Consider the following 22,193-nt stretch of genomic DNA (forward strand, 5'->3'; position numbering starts at 1 on the left):
AAACATGAGTGGTGCTGGAAACATCAATGATTCCTGTGACCTCATGAACGCAAGTGGCTTGAATAGCTCAGGTGATTTCAGGAGCAGCGAAAGTATCCACAGACTGAGGTTAGAAGTGATAAAAAGTAAGTTCTCCGGAAGCAAGTTAGCTTAAATCTAGGTTTAATTCAAGAGAATTAATTTGCAACCCTCACGGACCTCGACCTAGCTGCAACTGCCAGATCACATTCCATGAGTGAACATTCAGTGGTAGAATGTAGAACATACCTACATCATTAATGACTATACTTTACCATAACATATCTCCTTCCCTATATGATGATAAATGGAAACAAACAATGTATATATATATATACACACACACACACACACATATACACAATTTCCACTAAAAACAGGTGTTCATAAGAATTTAATAACTCAAACACTTTTGGTAAAAATAAAATCAACTTACATAAATTGACTAATGAGTAAACATTACATAATCATCATGTCATCTTGGTTTTCTTATAATCTTGTCAGATGGTAAAAATAAAATCAAGTTACATAAATGGACTAATGAGAATACATTAAATAATCATCATGCCATCTTTGTTTTCTTATAATCCTGTCAGAACTTCGGTTGCAAGAAACATTTTCATGATGGTCGATAGCAGCAACTCGCTGTGAAATTCGAGAGTGTTTATTAGTGATTCTGACCAAACGAGATGTATTCTAAACATCACCTGAATCCAAAATTACTACATTCTTCTGGACAACCGAAATGAAGAAGTTAGTGCCCCTAAATGATCTTCCCCAGGTTTCCATACACTCTCCCCTTAGCATCACATCGCCTGAAAGAATGTCCATTCACCATTACAAGATGGCCGCAGCGCTGCATAATACACTCTTTCCGTCTGCCATCTTTCAATAAGTGATTTCATAGATCTGCATAAAGACTTGCCTGAATTGGGCTCTAATTTGTAAATATACGGTCTAAACGTTTAGATTTCTGTACAGTGTGTTTATGAAGTTGGAAAAACATACTTTAAATGAGAATCGTACTTTACATTGAAACACAAAGATTCAGGTTTTCGTCATACAAGCGAATCTACAGTACGTTATTATTCAGCAGAATAAAGGGCTCTTATGAAATAAGGATTCTCATGTGAATCTGGCTACAAAATTATGTTGCAAAACGCTTGTGGGGAAAATGATGACATCATCATTCAGTGACAAGCCCGGGACACGTGTCCCAGACATGGCCAGTATGTTTACCTCGGAGTGTGTTAGACGCGGCCCGGAAGGGTCCGCTCAGCCGCGGCTTCGCGTGACACCCGGTGCCGCGAGGTGAGCGGGCTGAGGTGTTCTGGGAACATGCCGCAGGAGTCGGGTTTCCCTCCGCCCAAGAGGTTCAAGGCGGGCTCCCCGCTGTTCACCTTCCCCCGCCATCCGGCCATGCAGACGGGCACCCCCCGCAAGCCGCCCACCTTGCCCCTGGAGGTGCAGCGCAGGCAGCTGCCCATTTTTCATGCTCGGCCGCAGCTTCTGGCACAACTGCGGGGGCTGGATTGCGCCGTACTCATAGGTGAGAGGGACGAATAGGAGCACCAAATTATGGGGCAGGGTTTAACAAATTATGCGGCAAGAAAAGGCAAAATCTGCGGCACGTTTTTTTGTATTATATTACTTCTTTATTTGAATAATCTCATGTCTGGTGCTAGCCGATATCTTTTGATTATACTAACATTATATGCATACTTCACTGATTTAAAGCGGCTTTCAGCAAGTTTAAATTCCTCCGGTAGTTTGTGATTGTGTCATTCAAATTTCCTCCCGCCTGCTACAGCATATTGAATGGGCTAGAGCACATTGAGTGGGACAGTGGGTTAGCTTTTTTTCAATTGTTGTCTAACTTTACTGTGAGTGACAGCATTCTGCTAGTTTATAAGGAGCACATCTGCAAACCTTTTGATTTTACTAAAATCATATGTATAATACACTTGAGGGGTTTCAGCTAGTTCCCTTCCTCCATTGACTTGTGGTTCTTTCATTCACAATTTTCTTCTCCCCACTTGTGGGCCATATGCAAATTAAGGTTTCTACAAGGACCTAGTGATCTGTGGGCTTTACCCAAAACGGAACACAAAACAAAGAAAATAGAGATCAGGGGTTGAGTAACAAATAGAAAAATCAACATACATTTGAAGGCAGGAGTGCTGGAGACTAACAAAAGTATTGGAAAAGATTCCAGCATACCACTTTTGTATTTTCTTTTGCTCTTAATTCATGCCCTGCTTTTTGTTGGCGTATAATGAGAAAACAAGGGAACCCCAATTTTCGAACATGGGCTTGTTATTAATAGGCTCATGGGAGCCCTTTAGTAGAAAACAAAGATGGATCGCACACCGCTAGCCCCTCCTCCGTATCTCCCCTCTGCACTCTGGTATTCGTAGTGCGTGAAGTATGAAGAGTTGACACAAAGTTCGTAAGTGGTACACCAAGGTTGGTGTAAGTAAGTACTTATTGTTCCCAAGATCTCTAGACCCAAGGCATGGCCCGGGTTTCGGGATAGTTTCCCTCATCAATAGAGAAAGTATTTGGGGTGGAAGAGAAGGCTGCCAAGTAACCGTCACAGGCCTCGTTTTTGCAGCACTTTATTTTACTCGTAGTCATTCTTTTCAGCCGTAAATAAATGGAAACTGTTTTAGCAGACTATTCCACCTGGAAACGGGCATAAGCTGGGTGGTATTGTGTATGTGCTATGAGTCCAAGAAGCACCTCCTGGCCAAAGCTGTCTCAGCTTAGAGTAAGCAGCTCCGCTAATAATAATGACTTTGTGTGTATGGTGCACCTAGCTAATTTGTCTCCGGGCTTTAGCAGTAGATGTTGCACTAGAGCGACAGGGACATACAGGAAATTTTGAAATTCTTGACTGGCTGAGCCGCTAAACGAGGTAAGCTTTCCCAACAGGGGCATACTTCCAATACTGATGGGCATCCTATGATGTGCGTGTATTTCATTAATGATGAACAGCCTTCGCTAAGTAAATACTGCGCCATTGTTGGTCTTTAAGCGGTGTGTGTTTGTGTTCGGCAGTAGCCTTTGAACAGGGTACATGAAACAACCCCAATGAATAACAAGCATTTGTAATGCAATAGGTCTTGCATTACTGATAGTTTGAGGTATTGGTGTTGCAAATAATAATGCAATCCCAATAGCTCATACTTTCAGCAATGCAAGACCTAGTGCATTGCAAATTATTGCATAGTGATCCAGAGACCAGCAATGTATGTCTCTGTGCAGTACCACAAGCTGCTCCTAGCGCTACCTAGTGAGCAAGGCACCAGCACTGCTTGAAGCTGCTCCTAGAGGTCCCTAGTGAGCATCATAAACTTTGTAGATATGGTAAATCCACCCTACCCATAATGCATTGCATGCAAGACAGTACCATATGTATATTCATATAACTATGTTCATAAATACAATTAATAGTTTTGAAATGTGACAAAAGAATTATAATCATCCCAGATTAGGTTCGGTTGTACCCTTATGTGGAGCTGATGAAGGGAAATGTATTTAAGGTCTAATATAAATGTGAGATGTGGTAGGTGTACTTCCGCAAACTGCTCCTGAAAGTCCCTAGTGAGCAAGGCACCAGCACTGCCAGTACCGCAAGCTGCTCCTACAGGTCCCTAGTAAGCAAGGCACCAGCACTGCCCGTACCGCAAACTGCGCCTAGATGTCCCTAGTGACCATTGTAAACTTTGAAGATATGGTAACTCTACCCTACCCATAATGCATTGCATGGAAGACAGTACCACAGTACATTCAATATATACATTTAGTAGCTTTGAAATGTGACAAAATAATTATTATATTCTTTTCAGATTAGGTTGTACAGTATGTGGAGCTGATGGAGGGAAATTTACAGAAGGTCTAACATAGTTGTGTAGGTGCAGCACCACAAGCTGCACCTAGATTGATTCTGATTAAGTTGTACTCTATGTGGAGCGGATGAAGGGAAATTTATAGAAGGTCTGATATAAATGTGAGATGTGTAGGTGCAGTTCCTCAAGCTGCACCTAGATTTCCCTATTGAGCATCACAAACTTTGAAGATATGGTAAATCCACCCTACCTATAATGCATTGCATGGAAGACAGTACATACATTTATAGAAGGTGTAATATAAATGTAAGATTGGTAGGGTGTAGTACTGCAAGCAGTTCCTAGAGGTCCCTAGATAGCAAGGCCCCAGCACTGCCAGTACCGCAAGCTGCTCCTAGAGGTCCCTAGTAAGGAAGGCACCAGCACTGCCAATACCGCAAGCTGCGCCTAGATGTTCCTAGTGAGCATCATAAACTTTGAAGATATGGTAAATCCACCCTACCCATAATGCAATGCATGGAAGACAGTACTTTTAAATATATACAATTAGTAGCTTTGAAATGTGACAAAAGAATTATTATATTAATTCCAGATTAGGTTGTACTCTATGTGGAGATGATGAAGGGGAATGTATAGAAGGTCTAATATAAATGTGAGATGTATAGTTGCAGCACTGCAAGCTGTGCTTAGATATCCCTAGTGAGCCTCATAACCTTTGAAGATATGGTAAATTCACTTAACCCCTAATGCATTGCATGGAAGACAGTACCACAGTACATCAATATATACAATTAGTAGCTTTGAAATATGACAAAATAATTATTATATTAATTCTGGATTAGGCTGTACTCTATGTGGAGTGAATGAAGGCAAATTTATAGAAGGTCTAACATAAATGTGAAATGTGCTAGCGAGTAAAGTAAACCTTCTTTAGGACCAAGTGAGTGACCAGTTTGAAGGCCTTTAATAGTGCCTTGAGGTTGTAATTAAATCCTATGGAGTACAAACACATGTAATGGGGGTGCCCTCATGGGAGTTAACAAAAAGACACAGGGAGTTACTAGGGAGTCACTACAAAGCCTAATAACCAATGAAAAGCCATCATTTACAAAGGACAGGGACAGGAGCCAATTAAAAAGATGGGCAGGAAAGAGGCGGAGCTTCATTCACATATTCTGAATACAGCATGTCTCGAAAAAAATGGTGAGCACCTTAAAAGAACAGTACGCTGACTGAAACATGTCCCAGGTAGAATCCAGGTAACACTGCTTAATGAATGTGGTGGCAGTCTTGCATATTAAGTGTGTGTGTAATTTGACGAGAAGGGTACACGTGTACTGTGTGCTTATTCCTCGGCTGCCTGCTCCCCGGTGAGGCTATTTAAACGTCGGGATGTGGTAATATATCTGATTTTCAGTAAAATGTGCATTTTGCTTCTAGGTAAACTGACACCACGAAAACCTTCATTTGCATGCTCTCACTCGTTCATTTATTTTCTTAAGGAATAATGGGGGGATTGAACTGTTTTGCCTAAGAGTTTGCAAACGCTGCTTCTGTGCGGACCCAATACGGATATTTTTGCCTATTGCTGGATGGAAGTCCTTTGGTGATTGGTTCACCGCTGATGGATTCACTTTCCTCCCCATGAAAATGGATGCAGAGAATTGATTTAAGGCATCCTCGTGGATTTGAATAAATTTGACTTGTCTGTTTAACAATCCTTGGAAATTCTTCTGCATACTGCTCGGAATTTTCTTCAACGTTCAAATGGATATGGATATGCTCTTATATAGCGCATGGCTATCCAGGGGCATCTCAGCGCTGCGTAAGTGCTTGTAAATAGAACTGTTTGTGACGCTCATTGGAATTCTGAGTCCTGAAGATGACTGCGTAATTATTAAGCATGGGTATGAAATCCGTTCCGCTCGTGGAATTTGTGGATTTTCGGCAAATTTGCAATCCGCGAATTTGCCGAAAGTTCGCAAATTCGCACGCAGCGGATTTTTTTTGCTTGGTGATACAATATTGCGGCGCGCGGCGTTCACTTACCGTTATTCAGCGTTTGCAGAGTTGTTTTTCTCCATGTTTTGCGTGTGCTGCGCCATTTTGGATCTTGCTGCGGGATCCGTCATCATGGCTTGCCACCTTGCACAGCGAGAGTTTGTCAACGCGAGTACGCTGTGATCACGCATCGCGGGAGCTCGCAATTGCGAACACGTAGATGCGGCGGGCAGCAACAATCTCGCACTCGCGAAATTGCAAAATGTGCAATTCTGCACAAAAAATCCACCAGCAAGCAGCATAAACCTTCTGAAAATGATGATTTTTATCAGAATAACTCCTCAGGTTGACATTTGCCTGCACGTTTTTTTGCAAGGAGTCCATTTGGGGTGTGGGAGGAAGGATGTGCCCCACAATCTCCAACTTCCTGTTCCTGTCCAGCAGGCTCCTCCCAGTGCTTTCTTCATGTGCTGGTCACTTTGATTTGGATCTTGAACTGGAAGGATTACTTTCTGTGGATGCTGCTGGATATTTGGATTTGAGGCCTTTTTGACTTTCTTTAGATCACTTTTGGATTAGAAGTTTCACAAGTAAGTTTGTTTGGGGCATTACAGTTTTTGGGGGTGGTGATGGGGCCTGTCCATGTGGGTGGGGGCCATTTTGAGGACTGGTACAGGCAGGGCCTAGCCATGTGGTGGGGGTCTAGGGGCCATTTTAAAGCCCGGCAGTGTGCTTTGTTGTGCAATAGGCCTGCACCCAGTCTGCCATGCTTTCATCCATTATGCCCAGGGGTACTCTGTCAGTGGTGCATTTTATTGGTCTTTCCATTTTGGGGGGTGGGTATAATAAAAATGCTTTCTTGCAAACTATTAATTGAAGCGCTACATATGCAACATTTATTTAACTGATGTTCCTCTGGCTTCGTTTGCTTTTAGGTGCAGAAAGACGAATCATCAGCCTCATCGTTCCTCATCAGTGCCAGGAACAAGTCCTGCTGCGGTGTGTGCAGCACAATGTCACGTGTGGCCACAGAGAACTCTGCAACTTGTGCAACTGCGGACTGAAGTTCTGACATCTGAAGAAGATGGCCCCAAAAAAAGTTGCCCGTAGCTCCTCTAGCAAGAAAGTTGCCAGAAAGGAGCAGAAGAAGCAAGTGGCGCCACTTACCAAAGAGACTGGTGTGCCGACCGCCGCATTTTTTGGGGAAAAAAAATAGTACGCCTTCAGCAGCAGCGGGGTCTGCTGGGGACCAAGCTGGGAGCAGCACCCCCGCTCCATTGGACTGTGCCACCACCACCACGCCAACTTAAGTCCAAGCCCTTGAGTGCTGCAGAGGCAGCCAATCTAGTTGTTCAATCACCATCGACCAGTGATGTTGGCTCATCGCAAGAGAGTAGCAGCATCCCTCAATTAACACAGGTTGTTGTAACTCATCTGACAAGTGTTCAACCACCACAGCCGCAACAACAACCACATGTGCAAGTACAAGCCCAAGTACATGTGGAAGGAGAGGCAGCGCAAGGAGATGCGCAAGCAGAGGTGCATGGAGCGGCACAAGTGCCCACAATAGTTGTTCCTCCCGAAGTAGGGGCACATCAGGAAATCGACATTCAAGCTGAGGTATCATTTGAAGAAGCCACTCCTCCTGATCATTCATTGTCTTCCAGATCCCTACGAAGGAAAAGATCAAGGATGTTGTCTACATCTTCTTCAAGCCCCCTTCCTTCTGATGATATGGATGACAATTGGGAACCACCACAGCCGTCTGAGAGTGAGGCACACCATGATCTGACAAAGGTAGCTAAGCGTAAAAGGAAGGTCCCCGAAAATCTCGTACTTATGGAGTGTGATGATGACGCTGAACAAGAAGTGTCGCGTACTCCTGCTGATGAAGACTCTCACAACGACGACGCAGTCATCATACACGCCACTCCAGCCTCAGCGGGCATGCAGCAAACAGACATTTTTACCCTAGCCCGAAATGCTGCTGAGCGTGATGTTGTCGACGTGGCAATGGGACCACCACCAATGCAGTCAACTAGTACACCACCACCTACCGCTTCCATATTTTCTCGCCAGAATGGACCTCCATCCGCCTCGACCTCCATTTCCTCAATTAGTGGTGCTGCAAGTGCACAACGTAGAAAAGCCGTTGATTACATGTGCATCACTGCACACTGGGTCTCTTTTTTAGGGGTTAAAGCAAAGCTAAGAGCAGGTGTTGACCCTGACAACGTTTTTAAAGCTGCTCGGAGACATGCAACACTAGCCATGTTTGGCATGGAGAAAAGTCATACAGGAGAAAACATTTTGCATGCGTTTAAGACAAAGGTGTTACAATGGCTGTCCCCAAGAAAACGCATGATTGGTTATGTTTCCACGGATAATGGCGCCAATGTAGTTAAGGCCATGGATATGGGTAACTATTTCAGAGTGCTGTATTTGGCTCACTGTATAAACCTGGTTGTTAAAAAATTCTTGAGTGAAGAAAGTCCAGTGTGCGAGTTACTGACCACCTGCCGAAGAATGTGCACACATTTCAACCATTCTTTTAAGGCCCGGAAGCAGCTGAGTTTCCTGCAACATTAACTGCCAGTGAAAGCACTCATCCAGGAGGTGGCAACACGTTGGAACTCAACCTTCTACATGCTTAAGCATCTGTTTGAGCAGTGTGCGGTAGTCGATCAGTATTTCTTTACACAGGGTGCAGCTATGAAGGACCTGAGGAAACATGTGGAGCAATGGAAGCCAGTTCAAAGCCTGACAGACATGCTTCGTCCTTTTGAGGTCTTCACGCGTGTAGTCAGCTGGGAGGACTGTAATTTGGGGAAAGCTATCCCATTGTTGAGCATGCTAGAGCACCAACTGAAGGCGGTGTGTTCTACGTTTCAAAATGATGAAGAAAAGGAACAAGCATTTGAGTTGGCGGAGAAGTTATTAGAGCGCATACTTTGCGATGAACGTCTTCAAAAGATCCACACAGAACAGCATTAGATTTGTGCTACTATTCTGGATCCACGATACAAAAAGGCACTGGCAGGCAGAGTATTCTTTCCTTTTGATGACGCAGAAGTTACAAAGTAAAAACATTGTCTAGCTGTGGCAGCCAGGAGGTTTGAAAAAGAACGGCAGGAAATTGAAGGAAAAGGCAGTACATCAGCATCAGCAGGCCATCCAGAGTCAAAAGAATCCACTTCTGCATCTGTGGCTGTGGCAGAAGTGAGTGATTTTCCCTCTCAGCCGTTAGACACCAGCAACCGGATCATCTGCACCAGACACAACTGTAACATTGTGTGAAGAAGAGGATTGGCTAACTCAGCTTGGGTTTGCTTCTCAAAAGGTCCCAGCAAAAAGTAAGCAAAGTGGAGGAACCGTGGAGAACCTTGAGTCGATGGTGCAGGACTATCTGAATGACTCAACAGAGGTCTATGTTCATGATGACCCATTGGCATATTGGCATGGGAAAAGAAAATTGTGGCCAGAGATCACCAACCTGGCTATAAATTACTTGTCTTGCCCACTCGCAAGCGTGTCTTCTGAATGTGTTTTCAGTGCTGCTGGTGGTATTGTAACTTGCAAAAGGACCCTCCTCTCGCCCAAAAATGTGGAGAGGTTAACAATGATCAAAATGAATCAGCACCTCATACCACCAGATTACAAAATACGAGAATACATGCAGGAAGAAGACGATGAGGACACCAACACCAACTTAGATGAGGGAAGTTCTTCTCTGTTAGATGACCTACTCCTGCCTGAATTCGCAGAGTATGAGGACGAGCTCTTCTTCCCTGACACCGATCCCTGAAAATGAGTCAATGAATCACGAACTTTCTTTTTCGTCCTTATTCACTTTTATTCTTGTGTGTCTGTCTTTCTTTGTTTTGCAAAATCTATATAAAAAAAAACTTTAATCACCTAATCACAAAAACAAGCCCATCAGCAGAACTGTCTTCACTTGTTTGCTTATTGATTTGAAGGTGCCGCAGTCTGCATTCCTCAGGTTCACAAGTTCACAAGAACATGCTCCTCTATCCTCCTCCTCCAGACTCCTATTTCCCTCAAAGCAGATGGCTGGATTACGCCCAATGAAGAAAGACTCTGCACTTGTGGGGGTGTTCTACTTCTTTGCGGGTGAGTTGACGGGTCTGGGGCCATTGCTGGGAAGGTCTATTACCGGATAAAAGTGGTTTGGAGAAAATCGGAGCAGAAAAAGATTTTGCGCTTTTGATCACTTGCCTGTCTTTGGGGTGCTGTTTGGCGGGCTTTTAGGTTGTTGTGGGTGGGTTTTCGGGTCTGGGAGCACTGCTGGCACAGTCTAATGTTGATTGCATTTGTTTTTCAGGAAATCCATGGTGGAAAAGGGGAGTTGGGGCCTAGCTGCACAGCGTATTTGTACTGAATTCCAGGTAGTAGGCCCATTTTTGCTTTTTGCCTGTATGGGGGTGTTCTGATTTTTTTGTGGGTGGGTTTGCAGGTCTTGGGGCATTGCTGGGAAGGTCTAATACCGGATAAAAGTGGTTTGGAGAAAATCCATGCTGAAAAGCGTTTTGGCACATTAACTTAGGGCTCGTTAGGGTTAGCACTAGCAGTAGGATTGCATGTGTTTCGGGGTGTTCTAGATTTTTGCAACTGAGTTCTGGGGTCTTAGAGCACTTGTGGGAATGTGTAATTTTGGTTGCAAGTGGTTTGAAGAAAACCCATGGTGGGAAAGGGGGGATTTGGCCTAGTTAAAGAAAGCGTTTGCCACTATTTTTAACTTAGGGCTCGTTAGGATTAGCAGTATTGTATTGCATGTGTTTGGGTGGGGGGGTTTGCGAGTCTTGGAGCGATGCTGGGTATGGATACTTTTGCTTGCTTGCAAGTGGTTTGAATACAATCCATGGTGTGTAAGGGGGGATTTGGGCCTACTTTACTTTCAAAGTACGTTTTGTCACCATTTTCTACTAGGCCTCGATTTTGGAGATCTGATTGGGGGTCTTCTACATTTTTGAGACTGGGTTTAGTAAGGGTCTGGGAGCACTGCTGGGAAGGTCTAATTTTGTTGTAAAACACAGTTTACAGTACACCTAGCTTGAGGGGAAAGATCCGCTAAATTAATTCGCCCATACTTATTTATCCTTCTAAAGGATACTCAGAGTACGCACTTTCAAAAATATTGTACTGTCTATTAGGAAACTCAAAGTGTGACTTTTTGTACTACACAGCGTACATACCTTATATTTATTTGTCAGTGGTGTTCTAATATCACTTTCTTTTTTTCCATCAATAATTACAGGCCGGGTTTCAGCCTGTGCAATGGGAAAAAAAGGATGAAGTCAGGCTTCACATTAGCAAGCCGCAATTCAGCATCCGCTAGGCAGGTAGTAGACAGGCTGTCTTCTGGTCACCAACATTGATGGACGGAGCGTCAGATGGAATGGAGGAGTCCCGCTAATAAGAGGAATGGTTGGATGCATGCAACTTACCAAATTCAACAGGACAACTACAACATACAGATACAGTATCCGTTCTTTTCTAATTATCTATTAAGTGATGTTATTGCTGTGAACTTCTATGAGTGTGACTCTGCATTTATTTGATCTCTGCTTCTAAATTCATCCCTAGAGCCATTCTATAGGTTTTACTTCTGCTATTTTTTAAACCTAATTTTTGTAAGAAGTGTTTCTCTGAGTGCAGAGTGCAAGTGAAAACGCATAATTATTACTGCAGCCCTGTACTGTTGCATTCTTTCATTCACGGTTGTCGAAAGTACTACTTACTTTTCAGTAACGATGCATGTAGTAGTGCATGCACTTCCTTTATGTCACTTAAAAGATTTATGGTTAGCTTTGTACCCAAAGATTTGTTTATCTTCAATTATTGTTTGTCCATGCTGTGCTTTTTTTTTTCTTTCAACAAAACTTTCCCAAAAACCCCCATTCCCATCCATTTTCCAAACCCTTACCCTCTTCCCCCGGGCTGTGTGGTTTTGATTGATGTGTGACTAAATGACAGCAATAATTCCACACACTTGCTGGGGAGGATAAGGTCATAGCAACAGGCTGGTGAAGGAATCCGAGGATATATTCTTACTCAGCTTAACACTGAGTCACTATTGGCAAATGAAAGCAGATTTTCATGTGCGCCATCAACTTGATTGGTCATCAAGAACATCCTCCTCCTAGACGTGGCAAATTATTACGCTGCTGTGTCTTTCACCTTCAGTACTATTTCTTATAGTAGTAGCCAATGTCAAAGAAATTCATTGCAAGTACTAGTTATACTTTCAATACTTTACCATTTGTTAGGCTACATTGTGGCACTGTTCTAGTGTACTGTCACCTGCTATATTCTCTATCGTACCGTTCTAATGCTACGGTAAGGACAAACAAGGTTTAATTTTCTTTTTTTTTTCCAGATGCTGCAACTGCCACTGTGTAACACCACAAGTACCACGGCAATGATGACATTTCATCCGCCCACGATTGCTAACCTTAATCCCCATTTCGCGTGCAGCCAGCCCTGTGCTTAGCCCTATTTCCAAACACAAATTACAGGTAAGATAAGCGTTTTGGGGGAGGTAGTATAATGGAGTATTAGGAGAGACGAGAGACTGACGGTCCTAGGACTATTGAATTCACTTACTCTGTGAGAGGCACTTACTTTTGAAAACATTTGGGCCATTAGTACTTACACAACTTGAATCAAGATGCCACTTAAGTTTCAGGACTGTTAAACCCCCACCCACCAGCCTCAAAAGCAGTAAAAAACACGTATGCTAAGATAAAGTTTAAAGTATATTTATATATCCCTAACATAAATAATCTCCGGCAACACCCAACCCACTCCCCCTCACGAACCCCAACGAATGTCCGTGAAAACAAAGTCCAAAAAAGTAGAAAACCCAACTCCCAATTCCCAACCCCCAGAAGTCTTTAAAAAATGGACAAGGGACAGTCTCCTCCTACTGCTGGCTGCTGTTGACTTTTCGGGCCAGGTCGGCATGCTCCTTGCGGAGGGTCTCGAGCAGGGTTTTGGTGTTGAGGAGCTCCTGCTCGAGGTAGGACACCCTGAGGAAAAGGCGGTGCATCCTTTTTTTGCAACTGCTGTGGGGGGCAGCTGATTTCTTTGCTGCTCGGCGGTGGCGGGTGGCTGCGGTATCCCGGCTTCGTACCGCTGGAGACCTGCTGCGCTGACCGGCTGACCCAGGGAGCGCGGAGGAGGATACAGGTGTCGCTGTGGATGTTGTCGACGTACTCTGTATCCTCCTGCTCCTGGGCCACCAGCCGCCGATATTCGGCGACAGTGGCCTCCAGCCTCCGTTGCCAGGCCCTTTTAGCCAGCTCCTTCCGTGTTGGTTTGGAAGGAGCATCTATATGAAGAAAGAAAGACATAGTCTGTAACCAATGCTCTTTAAGATTAACACAAAATGATTCAGCAGAAAGTTGTCACAGTAGAACTACCAACTTGCAAGCGCAGTACATAACTATTGTGGCCAGTATCTATCTATTCTCCCACTTCTTCATCCTTGCTCTAACATTAGTGGGTGTTTAAGGAATCAATTCTACGAGCACTATGGACTCACTCCATTAGAGTCGACTATGACAGTACACCAGTCTTAATCTTCTTCTTCTCTCTTGTTTAGCAAAATTGGTACGTTAACTTCTGCAAACCGGCATAATGCCAGCGCAGTCAACTTGCACCCGAGAAAAACAGACGCCCGCCATGATGAGTGAGACAGACTTGCGTTACTGTACCGGTCCAGTACATGCAGGTGGTGATGCTCTTACTTTTCTGTTACGGGTGGCACGGAGAATACTCTGTTACAAGGGCTACTGCTTAATTAATTTAACTTTCACCATACAGTGCCAATGAATACTAGAAAAGGAAAATGAAGAAGATAAATAATCTGATTATCTATCACTGCACATGGTATGTATTTGCTTACATATGGGATGACTTTAGGTGCTTTGCTTTTTATTGAGTGAACAGTGATACATCCACACATGAATGACCGAGTTCTACTAAACTTATTAACAGAGGTAGTGAGTGGCCATCGTAATAGCCGGATATATGCTGTGCTTGCAATACAAACTACTGCTACTATTCATGGTAGTATTCGGACAATATTACAACTTCTTTTCCTTGCCTTTCCTACACTGGGCCGGACGTGCGGGTGCGGTGTTACATGCTCTTCAAAGTAACACTTAGTTCATCCAGTTTCCGTCTACTTTCTCTAGATACACATATGCTATCTAAGAGTCAGATAGTACCATGATCCAGGCATCCATCCATTCAAACTATGTCAATCATTCTTCTTCATGTCTCTCATCTGGACAAACCTTACGTTTTCTCACGGGGAGCAAACTATGCAGTCTGCAATCTCAATAAGTAAGGAATATAAGAGCTTACACTGCCCGCCACTACCGTGGTAACCCGCACAGCAGTTTCGTCCGGCACTTGCACCGCCTCCTCCCCAGAAGTCTCCTCCTCCACCTCCGCGCTGGGCCCAGCACCAGATGTTCCACCTACATCTACACTAGAATGTTAGATGTCATAGACATACACCACTCACTAGTATTTTGTCTAGGAATGAAGAAATGTGAATACAGAAACCAATCTAATAATTTGTGACTGTCTACTCTAAAGTAAAAATGTCCCTTTTTCCAAGGAAGGGTGTTGTCTTGCTGCACTTTTTGGCACAACTGATGAATGCTTGCTTTTTAACACGCACCATTTTTCTCATAACAGACAGAAGCTTCACTTCTAAGAACAAATCATCTTCACTAGGACGGAGTGACCAACGATTCAGCACCAAAAAGAAAAATTAAAGTTCAACCTAGGTGAGGGCTCGGCTCGCCCACAATAAATGTGTTAAATAAATCACTAAGCACTTTTCCATTTTTAATCAACCGTTTATGTTTATGACCAGCTTGATTTTAATAAATATTTTTACTTTTAATAAAGCTTTAAAACTTAAATAGACTCTGTGGTTTTTGGTCAAGAGTGAATGAGCAAAAGGTTTTGCAATTTGCAAGCATGAGTCCGTGCCTCTGACACTTCTGGACCCTGACTCCGTACTCTTGTCCTGCGTTGGATAATCATCTTTGGGGATCAATCATCGATGAATTCGGGAGCTAAATGACTCTGCCACACTATCTAGTCAGTAAGGAGATTGGGGGTTCTTCAAAGTCTGATATCACTGAGGTATGTGGAAAGTCTACCTGCGCCTATTATAATTGATAAACAATGCACTATTTAGTGTCCATAGTTCTGTTTGTACAGATTTGTCCCTGCAACAGTAGTAGTATGGATTGTCCTCCTATCCAAACCAAAAGTAAAGTAGTATCTTATTCTTTCTTGGTGGTCATTCACCTTTTTATTGTTGGTAATTGTCAAAGAATAAATATTTAGAAGACTTGAAAAGACATTATGGACAATACCAGAGGACTGCACTCAGTGCATAGAGCTATTGCTGACTAGAATGGGAGTTTAGTGTAACACCTTTTGCCAAATGTTTAATCTTAGTTAGCCACACAGACAGACTAATAAGAATAATCTAGTAATACCACAGGGAGTCATAGTAGCAGGATAAGAATTTAGATACAGTCTACAAGAAGATCAAAGACGATTTAGAAAAAAATCGAATGAGGAACGCTAGGTAAAAATAGGTACTCTATATTAAAATTAAAACTTACCGGGGCCAGCAAAGGAGCCCCGCCTGACCGATCCTGGCCTTGAACAGCAGCAGCATCCGATAACCCCTCCTCCTCTGTCCTCTTGTCCCTGGGGGGAGCTGATGTACAACATGAAAGAAAGAAAGAAAGACCCGAAAACATGGATGATTGTTGTCAACCAAATGAAACATTTCAAAAGAACAATAACAAAATATTTTGGCGAAATAGCAAATAGGTCAATATATCCCGTGGAATAGTTGTCTATCATGTGGTCTACTACGATATCAGTATTGCTTGATTTGCGGACCGTCAACTTAGAAAGTTATGTAACTCACTAAACAAACTACTAAAAAGGTTCGCCTAAGACTGGCAGGCAGCAGTCTGCAGCAGGCAAAGTGACAAACAAACTCCATTGTGCAGATCAGCGACAACACAAAAGTTTCCTACTACATTAACCAGTCATTAAAATACTCAAACTATCAATCCACCACCACTATTTCTTCTTATTGCCAGGTGTACAAAGGAAGGACTGGACTTGAGTCTGTAGGGGCAGATTTACAAGCCCCTTGCGGCTCTTTTGCTCCATTGTTGCTTGAATTTTGTGACGCAGCGGCAGAACAAAAGAGGCGCCATGGTGCGGCGTATATTAACAACATGACGCATATGGGAGATGCATCACGTTGTAAAGCCCTGCGCCATCAGGGGGCGTTCCGGCGCAAGGGACCTGCGCAGGAACGCATTTAAAAGTGGCTGAGGGAAATCTACAAGATTTCAATCAGTCACTTTTAGGACAATGATGCGTGACTCAAACCCTGCTCCTGCTTGAAGCAGACGTACGGCTTGACGCAACATTGGGGAGATAGGGCGCCCCAGAGCATTGCTGGAGCTGCGCCATAGTAGCGACGCAACTCCAGAAATGCTCCGCCTTTACGGCATAGATGCGTAATGCTTCGGTGACGTTTTGGGCCCATGGTGCGCCGCATTGTAAATGCGGCGCACCATGGGTGGTGGTGGCGTGGTGCACAATTACTGGCGTATCCCTGCTACTTTGAAGGGATGCGCCGGTAATTGAAAATCTGACCCTTAGTGTCTAGCATTACCAAGTTCTTTAAACTACACTCATACATAATTTCTCAGGCCAATGAAATGAACACAAAATCGAAAACAAAATCGAAAACAAATAAGCATAGTAGCAACGCTACTGAGAAGGAGAGCAGTGCACCTGAAAACCCAGAAGATTTTGAACTCTAAATTTACCTACAATGTAATCGGCAGCATTATTGTTCTTGGTAAAAAACAAAAATTTGCAATATAATAACACACAGAGCAGGAGAAAACAGAGTAGTGATGAAATAGCTACTACTCACCAAGCCCGGGGACCTCAAGGCCGAGCAGGTCGACCAAGTCGCGTTCCCGGTCCAGGTAATCCGTCCAACGGTGGGTGGCCTGGTTGTAGGTGCTCCGGACCCCAGAGTGTTGATACATGGCCCGGCACACCTTCTCCCACCGCTTCAGGCGCTCCCGGATCCCGTAGCCGCTAGCGATCTTGCCGCCTGCCATGATGGTCCTGGGGAGGCAGCACTGGACATAAAACACTAGTGCGGCCACCTCCTCCGCGCTAAAGATCTCCCGGGCTGTGACTTGCTCCCCCCTCAAACGCCCGCACGGGAATCGGCCACGGGGTGCGGGACCCTTTCCCCTTCTCAGGCTGCTTCCCGGCTCCCTTTACCATGGTCTGGGCAGAAAGGAAGGTAAATAATAAATAAGAAATAGAATAGGGAAGAAGAAAAGAAAAGAGTTTAAAAAGTAGTTTAAAATTAACCAAGAGTAGCAGAAAACACAAAAATATAGAGCTAGAAAAATAGAGGGATAGATAATAAGTAAAATAGATTAAAAAAAAACTTCAAATAAGCAAAGGATGGCAGAGATTGACGGAGGATACAGAAAGCATGCCCAGAACCATAGCAATGAATGAGAAACAAGATGGCCGCGCCCGTTCACGACCGCGTGGGTAAGTCGCGCAAGATTTCCCTCGCGATCACACGCGAACTTGTACTAGCGAGCCGCTCACTACGAGATTACACATAGCGCCCGGAAACGGAAATACGTCACGTAAACAAGATGGCCGCTCCCATGTACGACCGTGAGGGTAACTTCGCCCGTTGCGCTACAAGCGGCTCGCTAAAACGCAAAAAACCTTGCGAACTAACACGCCTCAAAAAACCAAATCGCATATTCGCACAAATTCGCGGCTTCCGAATTCGATCTCGTGCAAATTCGTGCCCTGTGAATCCCGCGAAATTGCAGAAAAACTATTTTTGCTAAACTGAAAGCAATCAGCACGTGCAAAAGTTCAAACTCTATTTATGAGTAACCATTCGCTGTAGTGCTTCCTGAGGGGCCCCTCCAGAGTTTAGTTGCCTACTTGCAACTATTCTATGACCCTGCTCTGTCCCTCACAGCAGGCTCAGAGAATAGCTGCAAGTATGCCACAAAGGTCCTAATAAAAAAAATTACACTGCAACAGAAGGCAATTACAGATAAGGAAGCAGGTGCCAGACTGGAAGTTCAAATTCAATGACACATTAATCAACCCCTAATTCATTCATGTCAGTGCAGGGCACGTGCGCTTTCCCCCATAATATACAATGATGAACCAGAGTGTGGCAGTGATGTACCAGAGGGTGCTGTGATGAACCAGACGTAGAAACAACATGGTCGCGACCCGACAAGTAAGTTCGCGTTTGCGAACTGGTACAAAACCCTTGCGAACTGGAAGAAACCCTTGCGAACACAAAAAAAATAAAAAATCCGCAAATTTGCGAGAGTTCGCGGATTTTGCGTATTCGTGAATACGCAAATTCGCGAACCGCAAATTCGCCCATACTTAGTAATTATACAGCGGTCGAAACGCCGTTGACGCCTATGTGGACAACAATTATAGAGGACACATTAGTTCTGTATATGTTGTTCCTTTTTTTGTAATGTGTATTTCTCGTTTGCCACCTGTCTGGTTTGTGTGATATTTTGTCTGTATACCAGCATGTTTGTCTTGAGCGCCATTATCTTAAATGTATTATAATATGTAAATAAATTTGTAATTTTTCCATACATACAGTTCTTTTTGCATATGGGTTTCTTCCTTAACTGTTCCTTTGTTTTTTCTGACATTGTTATATATTTGTTTTGTTTGTGATTTTAATTATTAGTTGCTAGTATATTCTTAAGTTATCTGCTTCTTGAACCACTGTTAGGACTATACACTGACTGCCCCTGGTTCAGGTTTGTTGGGTTGACCCTGTAGTTGTTAATACGAGTTTACAAACAGCAGGGATACATTTTCATTTCAACATTAATATTTGCTCCAGGTTTTATTCCGGTGCGAATGAGTGTGCTTTTAAAATCCTTTTGCACCTTTATCCTTTTAAATTTACGGCCCTGAAATGTCCAAGCCAGGTATCATTGGTGCTCTTTATTTCAATCAGTTGAACCTGTTTGATGGGCTGGTGCAACCTTTCTGTCACTTGTCCTGTTCATCCAATGTAAGCCATCGACTGTTGAGACCTTGAGAAAATAAATGCCATCGAGCCTTTGAAATAATATAGCATGCGGTTTACATCCAGATCCACTGAAAGTACGAGATGTGACTTTCTTCCTTGTCCGCCAGTGACCGCCAGTAGATGCACTGAATAAACACATGCAGGAGGAAGCAGCTATTATGGCTGTAGGGCGCCCGTAGTGACGTGTGCTTACAGCCAATGAGAAGTCACAATTTTTTTTGCTATCTGCTGTGAGACCTTTTTTTGCAGTCAAGATGGTAAATAGTACCTTCATCACGCTGCTTAGCTGATTTTGCGCAATGCTGGAGAGTCTGTAAAATGGTTCACTAAAGTAAATTTGACTGCTGCCTACAACTAGTTTTCCACTACATCCTGATAGGAGCCTGACTGTTTGTTACCCCCTTTTATTGCTTCAGATTTTAAAGGGTTCCTTTTAGTTTGGCCTCTGAGGCGGCTTTGTGCCAAAGACTGATGTATGAACTATTTAAGGGGATTAAGGACTTATTGTTTTTTCAGGATGACCTATTAGGTATGGGCAGAAACAAGGAGGAACAAGACCAGAAACTCTCACAGGTAATGCAAATTCTGGAACAAGGAGGTTTGACAGCAAGTGCAAATTTCTGAAGCAACCAGGGAGATTTGGGGAGAAACCAGTGTTGTGCCTGTGGCTTCTTTGCCTACCACTTGCCAATTTCTTGCTGAAATCTGGCGTTGGTTCTCAGGGATGAGGGCATTTCTATGATAATTTAGGCAAGAATGGCCATGAGGGACATTTTTGGCAGGAAGTCTGAAAACTTGACTGCGAGAAATGCTTTTTTACGGGTGGTGGCTTTACTATGTACATGTTACGACCTCTCCCCTGCCTTCCCAGAAGATTTCAGAATTTCTTCATTTGTCTACCAGGTACAGGGTCCCTTATACTTCAACCATTATTTGTAGGTACAGAATAGTGTTAAAGGCATAATGCATACACAGGAAGTATCCCCAGACTGACAGCACAAGGACAACCAGCATGCCAAAGGAGTCAAAACTCACTTTTTTTAATGACTCTTACATATGGCTGAGATACCCACCACCCCCTCTCAACACAATCCCCAAGGATGGGAAACCGGAAACGGTTCTGAACTTTTGGAAGGCGGGAGGGAGTGACCCTCCCGGCCGTATTTATTAAAATATGAAACAAAATCAAAACATTAAAATAACAGTTTCATATTATGTACAATTTCATTTCCACATTACGATGTTTGGCTAACCTTAACAGATCTCTAATACAAAGGTTCTCCTAGCCGAACTAACATCCTACAAAACATTTGACTTGAAATTGTACATGCTAACGTTAAGGGCCAACGGCAAGGTCGTAACCGGTGTCAGATCCCTAAACCAGAAATCCCCCCCTCACTTGTGAGGGGAGCGACCGCACAGAGGCGTACCTCAAGTGCATCTACCAATTTCCCTTGGACTTGACGGGGGCCCCAATGAACTCGTCGCCATTTAACGGTCGTCCGAGGACTCGTGTGAGGTGTCTAAAAGGTAGCGTAAACCCCCTCCCGAACCCCACACAACTTACCCCATCTGCCGTCGCAGATGTCCTGGCCCCGGGAAATTCCCCAGGAGGGCCCGTAGCCCCTCCTATCCAGGAAGGGGCCTTGACCACCTTTCCTTTCCTTCCGGCGGCCTATCCTTAGAAGGGACCGCCTCCCCGTTGAGGGGCCAATGGCCACCTCCCCCGAGCGCTCCCATCCGTAATGGGTGACGCCCCCCCATAGGGATTTTCCAATTACTGCTCACCGATCATGACCTTACCGCCCGACCAAAATAAATACGACAATTTACCTAACTTACTAATTTACAAAACAACCATAACTATTACAAGCATGAGTACTGATCAACACTAGTGCAGAATTACTTTATTTGAAAAACATACCGAAAATGACCATTCTTTATTGCATACTCAAAATATCACGACAATCATCACAACCTGCAAGAAATAGAGTTACCACATCAAAACTTTATTCAAAACAACTAGCTGTCCTCAGGGGCTGGTGGGTGGGTCAAAATTGGCTCTTCGTTCCGTCTCGGGCTCACGTGCAGCGGGGAGGTGCAGCTTCAGAGCACAGGAACAAGAGGATGCTTTCTTGGCTTGTTGCTCCTTTTATCCGTCTTCGGGCGGGCATAAACCCGCCCCGCCTGCCTCCGAGGGCGTGGCCGGCCGCGTCAGTGTCTAGGACAACCCACTCCAGGGCGGGAAAAGGCGCGCCCCGGCTACGCCGCTTCGGGCATACCAGCCGAGACTCGCCTCCCGCCCAAGATGGCTTCCCGGGGGGATCGTGGTACTCCACCATACGTTCGGGGGGACCGAATGGTCGCCCCTTTCCATATGGCTGAGATACCCGCCACCCCCTCTCAACACAATCCCCAAGGATGGGAAACCGGAAACGGTTCTGAACTTTTGGAAGGCGGGAGGGAGTGACCCTCCCGGCCGTATTTATTAAAATATGAAACAAAATCAAAACATTAAAATAACAGTTTCATATTATGTACAATTTCATTTCCACATTACGATGTTTGGCTAACCTTAACAGATCTCTAATACAAAGGTTCTCCTAGCCGAACTAACATCCTACAAAACATTTGACTTGAAATTGTACATGCTAACGTTAAGGGCCAACTGCAAGGTTGTAACCGGTGTCAGATCCCTAAACCAGAAATCCCCCCCTCACTTGTGAGGGGAGCGACCGCACAGAGGCGTACCTCAAGTGCATCTACCAATTTCCCTTGGACTTGACGGGGGCCCCAATGAACTCGACGCCATTTAACGGTCGTCCGAGGACTCGTGTGAGGTGTCTAAAAGGTAGCGTAAACCCCCTCCCGAACCCCACACAACTTACCCCATCTGCCGTCGCAGATGTCCTGGCCCCGGGAAATTCCCCAGGAGGGCCCGTAGCCCCTCCTATCCAGGAAGGGGCCTTGACCACCTTTCCTTTCCTTCCGGCGGCCTATCCTTAGAAGGGACCGCCTCCCCGTTGAGGGGCCAATGGCCACCTCCCCCGAGCGCTCCCATCCGTAATGGGTGACGCCCCCCCATAGGGATCTTCCAATTACTGCTC

General features: G+C 44.4%; 1 protein-coding gene across 1 annotated transcript in view; it reads left to right on the forward strand.

The window, feature by feature from the left end:
- The first annotated feature begins 1,197 nt into the window (after positions 1-1,197).
- Positions 1,198-22,193, forward strand: part of DHX33 (DEAH-box helicase 33) — a 153,267-nt gene continuing 132,271 nt past the window's right edge. Inside the window, exon 1 of the mRNA XM_086950277.1 lies at positions 1,198-1,567. Coding sequence (XP_086806403.1) covers positions 1,357-1,567 — 211 coding nt within the window. The 5' untranslated portion in view covers positions 1,198-1,356. The remainder of the gene's footprint in view (positions 1,568-22,193) is intronic.

This window comes from Lissotriton vulgaris, unplaced genomic scaffold, assembly GCF_964263255.1.
Source record: "Lissotriton vulgaris unplaced genomic scaffold, aLisVul1.2 SCAFFOLD_686, whole genome shotgun sequence".
Taxonomy (NCBI): Eukaryota; Metazoa; Chordata; class Amphibia; order Caudata; family Salamandridae; genus Lissotriton; species Lissotriton vulgaris.